The 12269-nt window shown below is 41.2% G+C and overlaps 1 protein-coding gene across 1 annotated transcript in view; it reads left to right on the top strand.

Annotated features, from left to right (window-relative positions):
• NPSR1 (neuropeptide S receptor 1) overlaps positions 1-10723 on the top strand; it is a 57348-nt gene extending 46625 nt beyond the window's left edge. Inside the window, exons 4-7 of the mRNA XM_010005334.1 lie at positions 6139-6215; positions 8194-8283; positions 10327-10507; positions 10621-10723. Coding sequence (XP_010003636.1) covers positions 6139-6215; positions 8194-8283; positions 10327-10507; positions 10621-10723 — 451 coding nt within the window. The remainder of the gene's footprint in view (positions 1-6138; positions 6216-8193; positions 8284-10326; positions 10508-10620) is intronic.
• The last annotated feature ends 1546 nt before the right edge of the window (positions 10724-12269 follow it).

Here is a 12269-nt window from a genome sequence, read left to right as displayed (position 1 = left end):
CAGGGACTTGATTTCTCTGCAAAAGTTTTGTTCCACCAAATACTTTCAGACACATGGTAGATTTGATGACAAACAAGATGCTGTTTCAGAAAGGTGAGTGAGAGAGAATGTGTATACTCTAGTTGCGTGCTACTCTGTTGAAAACATTAATTATAAAAATGATAGGTGTTATTTAGTAAAAGAAGGAAGGCATTTGGGGGGGGGGGTTATTTCCTTTTTTTTTTTTTTTTTTAAATTTAATGGCCTTTCACTGAGGATGTTATTAAGGAAAGGCCATAACATAACAATGGAGAGACAACCCATAAATGTGCGACTGAAAAGTCAAGGATCAGTATCTAAGAAGCTGGGAACACAAATAAACCAGGAGCCAAGGTATACACCACACTTACTGAGGACGTGAGGCAGGGTGCACACAGAGTAAGAATAAGACCTTTCCTGTAATAGTTCATTTTGTTTGGGCAGCTGCTTTTATTTTCTCTGCAGAAACACTCACATTTAGCTGCATGGCAGGTACCTGATACAATGTGGGACAATGTGGCTGGCGGAGTTAATTCTTAATTAGTTCTGCCACCTGAATCTGCTGGAAGCCTAACCTCCAGAGCAAAGCAGTTCACTGATGACAGCACTTTTCCTGGTGCAATTCATTCCAAGTGCATACAGAGGATAAAATTTTACTTTTCAGGTGCAGGACTTAATTCCGCACTAAATATGCTGCTTTGGCTGAATAGTTTTCACTTGCTACAGTCCAGGTACCACCATCTTCTAAGCTTCTCTCATCCATCCCTTAGCTGTCTCAGCAAAGCTGATTTCACATGTTCCTGACACAGGCTTCAACTAACTCACAGGAGTTGTGATTTTCATAACACCACGGCCCATAAAATTAATTATTTAGCTGATAACCTTATGCTTAGTCTGGAAAACCCATTTACCTGTGATCTAATCCTCCAGACGTGGTGTGAGGAACCCTATAGCTTCCAAGCCAAAAGACAAATCAGAAGTAAACAACAATCTGTCCTTTTTTTTTGTTTGTTTGTTGTGGGTTTTTTTTTTTAACTCATCTATAAAAAGGCAATCTATGAACAAAACTGCAACAGCTCTGAAAAATGTTAATACTTTGGAGGCCTGTTTTCACCACCCCTTCACAACTGGAGAATCAGCAATCAGTTATCAAACAGCTTGTGGTTTTGTAGCGAGTTTTTTATCCAATTACAATATAAAGGAACAAGACCTGAATAATAAAAAGAGAATGAAAAGCTGTGACTAGATTTTTAACCCAAGTGTGTGGTTGTTTTTGAGAGCTGAGAAAAGAGGAGAGTATTTGTCCTTTTCATATAAAAGTCCCCCTCTTCCCAGCTATCTCAGTGTAAGTTGGATCACGCGTCAGGTTCTTCTTTACAACACTTAAAAGTCTGGCCTGTCCTTCTCTCTTATTTAGACTAATCTACCACTTTTTCTGCACTTGACATCATCAGCCTACCAAGCCCCAGAAAATTCAGACAAATTAATTAGGCAGTCTGCTGTAATTAGTTCTCGTCTTATTCTGGGACAAGTGTCATCAGATAAAAGCAAAATCATTTCCCCAACAAGAAGGTATGCCAACCAAAGCTCAAAGGGTATCTATGATAGTATGAGTACCTCTGGGTCATTGCTGAAAGGAGGTTAAATATGGGTCAAATCAAAATTACAACCTTCTCACCTGGAAATATTTGCATCTGGCCCCCTCAGGTCCTGTGAAGGGGAGACAGGAGAGCTACTGGGCTTCTCTTCTGTGTTGTTACTCTGTGCCAAAACATAACTCTATTCTGGCAATTCAGAATCATCTTCTCTGTTATTCAAGATTTCCAAATATATTTTCTATATTTTAAGTGATAAATGTAATACATAGACTGTTTCTAATATAATTCCAAATTCAAGTTTAAAAAAATTACAGAAGTTCCTCTTGAAACAGAGGAAAATATGTCCATCTGCTGCTTGAAAACAAAATTCCAAAGAGAACATTTGCTTTGGAGCTGCAGAAAAATAATTAGAAGGGAAAAAACAGAATCAGCTGAAAAGTATGGAAACGAAATGAAGGTATTGCAATGAAATAAAAATAATAGATTAAAAAAAAGAGTTTTGTCTGAATTTAATCAAATAAAGGGATTTTTTAAAAAAATAATATTAGAATACCATAAATCACTTTTTGAGCTTGATTCAACAAGCACAACCATTTTGCCTGCAGTTTCTATTTCTAAATAACAAAGCTTAGATCTTGCACATATGTTTTAATATCTGCCTGTCTAGTCACTAACCCATTACACATGCCTATAATGGTCCATATATATGAAGTTGCATATGCCTTTTGTGTTTGGATAAATAGAGTTGTAAATCAGCTACCATAAAACACAGCTGCATCACGTTGCACAGAAAGTACAGGGAACAATAGACAATGCTGGGTGATAAATACAAGCAATTAGAAGGGAGCTTAAGTGTACTTTTTCCCATTGTAAAGACTCATTTTACTAATAAATAGGGAAGCTGGGTGGGATGTTATCATATTGCAATCATTTGTTTTAAAAAATGTTGGCACATCAATAACTCTTATGATTGTTAATATTAATACATAACTTTACCCAGAGACACTTTATTTTCTGAAATGAAAGTGATCTAGGAATTAAAAGTAAAGATGGAATGGTACTATTCAAAGTAGCATTTGTATGACTAGCCATATTAGTAACTTGCATAGACAAAGAATGTTGTAATTACTAATGGGGTCAAATTAAACAACACCATTAACAAAAAACATGCTAGAACAAACACAAATCTTAGTCCTTCAGGTTTGAATCAGGCTAAATTGCTTTTAGAGATGCAATGAATTTAATGTGCTGAGTTACACCCAGAGTCTGTACCATATTTTTGTGTTTTCCTGCCACCTCTACAGATACACATCTTATCAGGGCTAGGAAAACCACCACATTTTCACATCAACATCATGCCCTTTCTGTTCTGTGGTCCTCACAGCCTGAGTGGCTCATTCTCAAAAAGTCTTGGATTATTCTATCCAGGTTTGACTACTCCTCATGAGCTCTTTCTTCCCTTTCTTTAGTCTCTTCCATAGAAATAATGGGCCATAGCAACTCGTAGAATATTTTAATACACTAGTATGCCTGGAAATGACCACAGTGCATACTTATTTAGGCCTGGAGGACCAGTGCACTACACACAGACACAAAAAATCTAACAACACGTGGACCTAAAGAACTATACATCATTTCTCCAGGTGCTTTCAGTGGAGACAGGAGCAAGCAGCATGCAGGCATGTTACGTGTTCTGGAAAATGAGGGTTGTGGCAATGACAGGTTTGCCGTGCACGTGTATGTGCTGTGCTCTTACTTCTCAGCAGTGAAGGCTGAGTAGCTTGATGTCAAGAGGAAGAAAATGGATTATGATATGGTCAGAATGGTGCAGACTATTGCCAAAAGCCCTCCTGTCCATCTGAACACCAGTTGTCATCTGGCGCCCTCTACTCTTTGCTCATCTACCACTTCATTTTCCATCCAGTGCATGTTTCTTTTCACCCTTTGGAGATGTCACCAACCACCATATCATCCCCCAGCTACCTCTCACAGAAAGAAAGAAGCTACAAATGCATTCTAGAAAAATAACTGCTTTTTCCTTCTAAAACAAAACCAAAACCTAACCAAAACAACACAGCTTCTGGTCCATAAGTGCTCTCCTTTTATTGTTGTGGCTTTAAAACACACAAGCAGTTGTGTGTTACTATCTTAAGCTACAGATGACACATTTCTGGAAACTCCAGTTTGCTAGCTCCATGCCAGCATAGCTGGGGAAATAAAAAGATTAGGCACTAATAACTTCTGGAGTCTCAGTGTAAAAGCATAAGAGTGTAAAAGCATAATTTTTGTTGGCAAAATGGTCATTGGGAAGTGTACCTGGTGTGGCGAGTGACTCCTCTTTCCTGACATCCACCCTGAGCAGCTTTACACCACATCCAGTCCTCTCCCAATAAGATCCAGCTATAGAGAATAGAAAGACAGAGGCAAAAGCACCAGTGCGAATCCACTATGTTGGCAGCACTTCAGAAGCCACTGAATTAAACTGGGAATTAAACTTTCCCCTGGATTTCTAAAAAGTAAGGATTCAAAATGGCATGTAATCTCATTCATGGAATACCAAGTGAACACAGCCACTATAACTACATCAAAAGGGATGCTCCTCCAGACTGCAGCCAAGGGAGCAGGATTTCTGGGGTCAGAGAGCAAGACAGTGAGGAGCCTCACTTCATAATTCAATCCCTGTGGCACTTGACACAAGTAGGGATTCTGAATATTTTTACTGTGGAGGTAGGCTCCTTCTTCCTGATGCTTCAGCAGCTCTGAAAGCATCCTGCTGGACACACGCAGGTCTACATCAGGGGGGCTGTTATTTCAACTGCAAATAAAAAGGTCAGGCTACAGATAGCAGGCTGGAGAGAAAATAGACACAGAAGTTTTAAGAGCTAGCTGGAAATTTTCCTGAAATGACAACTATTATCATTATAACACATTCTTATCAAAGGGAGAAACTATACATGAATTTTCCACCATTGTCAGTACAAAGGAATTTTTGAGTGTACCAAATTACATATAAACAGGTTTTTGAAAAGCCAGGACATGAAAGAAAAATGTTTGTCAGCTGGGAGCCACACTGGACATTTGAAGGGATTGAGGGCAAGTTGGAACCCACAGCAGATGCAAAACCCTCACAGTGCAAGTACACTACTGCTCTGGTGCACAGCCCAGGATGCATGTTGAACACCACCTCTCACCTATTGAGCCTGGGAGTAAGATGGCTCAAACTTCCACAGAAAGGAAACCTCCAAGGCACACAAATACTGCCTTTGCAGGCATCTCTAGCTATTGAGGATTTTGTAGGAAGGGCCCGTATATCCTTTTGAAAGCTCTAATAAGAATAATGACTCTTCTTACAATAAAAATAAACCATGTGATGGTAAGAAACATTTTGCCTCTACAAAACACCCTGAAACAATCTCCCTAGCTGCACCTTTCTTCACAGTGTCAACACTGAGCTTGATGGCAACTAATGGTCAGGATGCCCCAGCCCCCCCTGAACACTGTGATGTATTGCAAACAGGACACAATGACTTCTGTCACGATGCTTGGTTTTTACATCAGGAAAACATGGCAACATGAGTGCTGCAATATTTTTACATTAGTTTTTGTCTTCCTTAGCAGACTAAAAAGGAAAACAGCAGTCAAAAGTATGCTGTTGCTTAGTGATTGTAGCTGTGCATTACGCACGCTTACAGAACAGGCAGACAGATCAAGACCTCATACTTTTCTTAGGTAAACTGCAGAAAAGATAACATCCTCCTCCAGGATGTGAGTAGAAACAGCTCTTCAACTTGAAGGAATTATTTTTACCTATTTTATATTAAATAAATGTAATTCCAGTTTTGTTATCCCCTAGGGAAAGGTAATAACTATTGGAGCTAACTGTGGACTTGGGCACTTTTCATCTTTCCTATTAGAAGTGTATGTATTTTCCCCTCTAAATGTGGCAAATTGTGGTGGACCTGTTTTTTTTAATCATCTAGCTCTTCCCATCTACCTGATGCTTCTGTCCTCCTCGATTTCCCCAGGACTTTGAGACCTGAACATGAGCACCATGTTATTTAACTGCATTTCAGGATCTTGCCCCTGCAGAATTTCCCAGGGTACCATTTTATTTTTCATCTTCATACTCACAAATTAACACCAGAACAGAAGCGTATATGCAGCAAAATTAGGTCCCTGCCCTTGCTTCCCCCACTTCAGTGTTAGTGTCCTGGGGCTGGTATCTGGCACATTTGGCCTCAAACTATCTGAAAATCCTCAGCAAGATCTTGCCTGTGAGTTCTTGGCCAAATCACTTCATTCCTCTGAGCTTCAGATTTGACATCAGCAAAGCCAGGACAATGATAGCAACTTCCAGGGTGAAAACTCTCATTGTTGTTGTTGTTATTATTATTCCCATGGAATTCCATCATCTCTTTGAGCTCCTTACACATAAATAAGTGTATTAATAGAGCACAAATGACTGGGATGTCAGTTAAATTTACTGTGCCTCATAGTATGAAATACTATTTCCTTTCTGTAGCGTCATATACTCAATCGTGATTCGAACCATCTGGATGAAGAGCAAAACTCATGCTGTCATCATATCCAGCTGCCCTGGTGAGTCTAAGCACACGTCTTCAGTCTCGTGACTTGAATACAACCAGTCCCCCAGATTCAAGAATACTTGGACATGAGGTGATGCATTGGGGGCCCATCACCACATTGGGAATCAGGTTTTTATAATTGCTCATTCAAAACTCTTTCCTACGTTGTTTACCTTCTTGGCACTAATTTCCCTTAAGAGAATTGCAGAAAAAAAATCTGCAAAAAAAAGAATTAAAAAACAAAATTCTATACTCTAGAACTTAGAATCCTTATTCCTAGCACTTTTTCCAGATTTCTTTTTTTCCTAGTATATACTTAGATAACACTTTTGCTGTGTTTTCACATTCCCTTGCAGGTCTGGATTTTGGTCATGCTCAAAAATACCTGGGTTTGGAAAGCCACAAAACGAGCTGAGCTTTCTGTCCCAAGACCATAAACATTTTGGGGGGTTGGAACTAGATGATCTTTAAGGTCCCTTCCAACCCAAACCATTCTATGATTCCTTAATTTTTTCACTGTTCTGAGCTATTTGGGCAAAGAGCATAACTCATTTCAAGATCCTCAGTTGTCACCTGCTTTGCCTATTAGTTGTGAAGAAAAGTATGTTCATTTATGTTTTACAACACGACTATAAGAGCACACAACCAGCTAGTGCAGCCAAGTGGTGAGTGGAAAGACACCAAACCACAGGAATCATGTTGCTGGTACTTGCCTGAAGCAGGATCACGGATCATGTCTGGTACAGGGGGAAGTGTCCTAACATAATGTTGCACATATTCAGATATTCTTGGGTCATATCTTGACTTCTGTCTGTTGTAATAAAAGATTTACTCCTCCTTTGAGATGCTTGAGTGGTACTGATTGCTAATGATCCTGCCTTCACAATGCAAACAGCATTTACTGGTCTTGAAAAAATATGTCATTCCTCTCATTCAGGAGGTGTATAAGGCTCCAAGGGATTTCCAGTAACAATAGCATATGGACTAATTTCAAGTTTATGCATGGTATGTTTCACTTATAATAACCCCAGATTAATTTTATTTATATTTACCTCTTTGTAAATGACACAGCCTTGATATGCTGTTTTTATAAGAGGTGCAAGAAGTCATGTACACAGAGTTATTTCTGATTAGATTAATCAAAGCTTCAGTCCTAAGTTTGGACTACAAGAGCTTAAATATGGTTAGATAAAAAATTACCTGCTTGTGTATTCACTGTGGTTAACGTAGTTATTCTGACCCAGCTACATGAACAGCAAGTTGACATTAGTAGTGAGTACAGGCATATGATTGCAATCCTTCTGGTACTGCTATTCAAAGGCAGATCTTGATTCTCAGAGGCACTAGTATGACTTCAGAGAAAATGAGATCAACCAGCTTTGGTGTGAGACTGAATAAAACTTGCTTCTCAATTCAAGCCACACTTCATTTCTGAAAAGCTAGTCTAACAGGATTTCATATTTCATTTCTGAGCCAACATGGAGAGCAAAGTGCGTGACTGATTATCCAAAAGCATAAAAAGGAGTAAGAGCTGAAGGGAATGGAGTATGCAGTTTCAAAAATTTTTCTGACTGAAATGCAGTTAAAAGTGAACAGTTAGTCTGTTTTGACAGGTTGCTTCTTCTCTTTCAGAAAATGTCTCCTAGAACAACCCTCTGGTCGCATTTTTGTAGCTGTGATGGTGCATGGTTTGTATTAGACTGATGCAGTTGGACAACCAGGCAGTGGTTCTCCTGACTCAATGTTGAGGACCAGGAAAACCCAGTTGCCACAATCCTTCACAGTCCTTCTGCTTACATATCCCCTTTTGATTTTGGGTGGCTCATGTTTTAAGCAGGCTTGCAAGTTGCCAGATTTCAGGAACAACTGAGGCCTTGCCTGGCACCAAGGAAGGGTGGGCTTCGTATCCACTGTCCTGCCTGTGGAGATACGCACTGACACATCCATACACCACCCCTGCTCTTTTACCAGCTGAACTGTTCTTTCCCCAGGTGGCAAAACCTCTGCTGGTTACACCAGTCGTGGGTTCATATCCAGGGCGAAAGTGAAAGCAATCAAGTACAGCATCGTCATTATCCTTGGTAAGTGAAAAGCCCCAAAGTGGGTAGCTAGGGAGGATGCTGATGTTAGGAAGCAGGTCTTCCTCGGCACCTCCTGTCATCAGCAATGTAGAGTAGGTGGCTCAGAGAAGAAGCTTTACTTGGACTTTCTGACTTGCCTCCTGAACCTAGTCCTCCTTCTCTCCTCTGGCTGATAAGCTCCTAATTTAGGCACCTGACATAATTATATGCACAGCCCTCCACTTGCATAAAAAATCATAAAGGAGGGACATTGCCCGAAAAGAACAAAGGAAGTGCTCATTTCTTTCCCACGCAGGTTGCCGGAAGAGCTGCAACTGGGTTGTCTTTTAGGCTTAGAGACTATGTATGGCATGGTAGGTGCTGAGGCAGTGCAAAGGAGAGGAAGGAGAGGCAAGGGATGCAGAACAATTGTCAAAAGCTTGTCACCTGCCAGGGTGGAAAGAATGAGCTTTCCTTTCTTGACCAGGCAGCAGATGACTCACTGAAGGTATCTTTCACATCCCTGGCAGAAGGCCTTATTCTGATGGAATGAGGAGGCTGACATTCTATCTTGACAAAGAAAAGCAGCATCAAACAGGGCTTGTAATCAGCTGTCAGAGGTAGGCAGGAAGGTGAACAAGCTATTTACTCCCAATGGCTGACATCCATCCCCCATGAAAAGGAGATTGCTCCTCTTTCCAATGCTACACAAAATTCTGAGTGGCTGACGTTGTGATAATAGCTACTACTGAGGTGCTTAGCTCACTGTTTAGTGGTAGCATCTGCAGACACAAGAGAGGCCAGAGTGATTCCTGCTTTTCAGAAGTCCAAGAAAAGTTTCTCGATGTCTGAACTTTTCTGCATGGCAATCAAAGAAAGCTTTTGTCAGAAATTACTACTATCACAATGCCATCAGAAGTCAAGAGCTCACCTAGATGCTCAGTATTTCAAAGGACCTTGATAATGTTAGGCACCCAGCATCTGATGACATGCAGATTCAGGCACAAATTTCTCTAAAGCCGCTTGAAGTACTGCACAGTCAGTGCTACGATCTGCACACTGACAAGGGATATTGCTGTTGTGCTGGTATCTGTGCCTAGATGCTGCTGGTTTGGTTACTCTGGGAAACAGAAGGGGAGTTTGCTTCTTCCTTGCACATTGATTGAGTGCTCCGTTAACTAGGAAATACTGACTGCAGCAACAAGAAAGCAAGCATGAGGTCACCCTGCTGTCTCATTTGAGTCAGGGAGAGATTCTGTGTCTAATCTCACAGATACCTGAACATTTGCAACTCAGGTGCTTAGGACTTAGTTGAGTGAACTGCCTGTCCCAGCATTTCTATGTAAATCTTTAATCAAAAGGCCTTGTGAAAGGAGATGACAAAGAAAACTGAGGGACAGATTCATTCCCTATGTCTGCAAATAAAGGTAAACCTGTGGCTTCTTTATTTCTACCATCTCTGAACAAAAACAGGGGCTATGAACAATGCAGTCCTCTCTTTCCTTCCTCAAGTTCATCCCTCAAACTACAGTATAGGAATTACAGTTGCTCCATAAACAGAGCACCTCCAACCAGCATGCCAAATTACATGTTGGCCTGCCCTAATGTGGTGTGAAAAGGTGTAATTCCTTGCTCCTGGATGTCTAAGAGCCCTTTTTTAATCGGTGGCTGTGACAGGCAGCACTGTCACGGAGCAGCACTTTGGTGATGTGTACATTTACACTGACTGCTCACTCAGGGGACCATTAAAACAGCACTTTGGTATAACTGATGATGCTTTAACTGGCTACCTACTTACCCTTTATGTGTTGTGTAACGTTGAAAAGTGCCTTGATATGTCTAGAGGGAGCACTCTAAACACTTAGAGGAGCACACAATACATTTTATAGGAATTAAAATAAATACAAATAAGAGCACAATCTAATAACTATTATCTTAAGGAGAGATTGTTTTTGCATGAACATATATTTATGTGTTATGACGTTCTCTATGTGCCTGTGATCACCCTCCTAAACAGCTAAGCTGTATAATGTCAAACTCTCCCTCTCTGTGTCTCTCTTCCAGCGTTTGTTCTCTGTTGGAGCCCTTACTTTCTGTTCGATATCCTGGACAACTTCAATGTACTCCCTGAGACCAAAGAACGCTTCTATGCATCCGTGATCATTCAGAACCTCCCAGCCTTGAACAGCGCCATCAACCCCCTCATCTACTGCCTCTTCAACAACCGCCTCTGCCCTCCTTTCGAGTATCACTCCTTTACTGTCACTCTCACTGCCTCCTAAGAAAGGAGGGAATACACATACGCAGCCCCTAAACCGACCACCTGTTTCAATTCTGACCCTTCTTTATTTTCTTTAGTTTGTGTAGGGAAAGAAGAACACGGAGGCTGGGGGGAACTTTCCGGGACAGGAGCTATGGAGGGCAGGAGATGCAGGTCCTGTCCAAGCCAGAATACATCTAGGGCAAGCTATGCTCTGCAAAGCCACTCCAGGACCTGTATCGAGGAAAGAAGAGGTCCCCAAGAAGCCCCAGCCACCATCAGTGGACACTAGCTGCTGAGAACCTGCCCTTTGCTGCTGTTGAGCAGCACACAGATTTTGGAACAGCATTGCAGCTTCAGCAATTGCACACTGCTGGTGCCAAACTGAGTACAAGGGGTTTGCATGCCACTGTTGTAAGGCCTCAGCTTGGCTCCCTCTTTTCAAGCACGCTGTAATGTATGTGTACTCTGCACAGCAAAAAACAGTGTAAGTGGTGTCTAGTCAGTCTTCTCTCTATTTTTCAGCAGTCACTGAAACCCATACCATATTGTTCATATAACTGATAAAGTGTGTTTACAGATAATTACAGAGTAAGGACTCTACTTAAAATGAGAACACTGGCACTTTTCCAATGAGAACACATCACCATCACTCTATGTAATTATATGTGGGATTTGTACACAGACACTTGAAGTGATACCCAGAGAAGAGAGGACTGAAGGGCTGGGTTACTGCTTCCCACCTCCCCTGGCCCCACTCCCTCAGCCCATGCCAGTCCTTCCAGCCACACCATCCCTGCAGCTCGTCCTTCCCATCCCATATTTCCCTTCTGTCCTACCTTGGCATGTTGGTGGCACCCCAGGGTCCCTGCAGGGCTGCCACATGACACATCCAGGCAGTAATTTGTTTCTGGAATACTGAATGAACAAAGCATTTGCCAGCCTCTTACAGCCCCCATGGCGCATCGTGTGTGTAGATCCTCAGATACCTCTGCAACAAAGGCCTTCGCTGGTCTTTTGGGGACCCATACAGGACACTTCATCAGCACAGATCAATCTCACTGCCCACACAGCAGCATTTCCCTGGCTCATGCCCTCTGTAATTCATCCACATCACTTAAATCACACAGGGAACCATCCACATCTTTAGACAATCTCAGATCTGGAAAAAGTCCCAAGCAAAACCATAAAACTCAAATTACATTTTGAAAAAAAACTACCTGTTGATGGTAAACTTGTAAACAGTCTTGTAAAGTCATTGTATGGTCCAAGGAGCACCAGGCATCTGGCAGAGCTTTGCTGCACAACACCCCAAGCACCCCCTACCCCAGCCCTAGGGGCATCCTCCCATCACATGGTTCTCAAGTTTAAGGAGGAACCTCACACAGGTTCAGCATTTTTTTTTCAGCAGGCGGATAGATTATATAAACACTTCATATGTTCATTTTTCCACAATGCAGCTTAAAGTGCTTTTATGATGATACAGTAACAAGCTGCAGGGCAAGTCTGTTTGTTTCCTCTCTGCAAAAAAAAAATTGCATTCTTATGTAATTGGAGTCAGTTTAAATAGGACGGGTTTTTTATTATTATGATCCTTTGCAAGGAGTTTGTTCCCTGCAAAACAAGAACTGAATAAATTTTTTTTATAATTATCTGTATTACAAACCTCTTTTTTCCTAAGCAGGAGATACAAAAAATTGTGGGACTTTATGTTCTCAGGAAAATAAATAAGGTTTCTGTTTTTATT

The sequence above is a fragment of the Chaetura pelagica genome, unplaced genomic scaffold (assembly GCF_000747805.2).
Source record: "Chaetura pelagica isolate M959 unplaced genomic scaffold, ChaPel_1.0 scaffold849, whole genome shotgun sequence".
Lineage (NCBI taxonomy): Eukaryota > Metazoa > Chordata > Aves > Apodiformes > Apodidae > Chaetura > Chaetura pelagica.
Note: the sequence above shows the minus strand (reverse complement) of the source record. Positions and strands in the feature narration are given on the sequence as shown.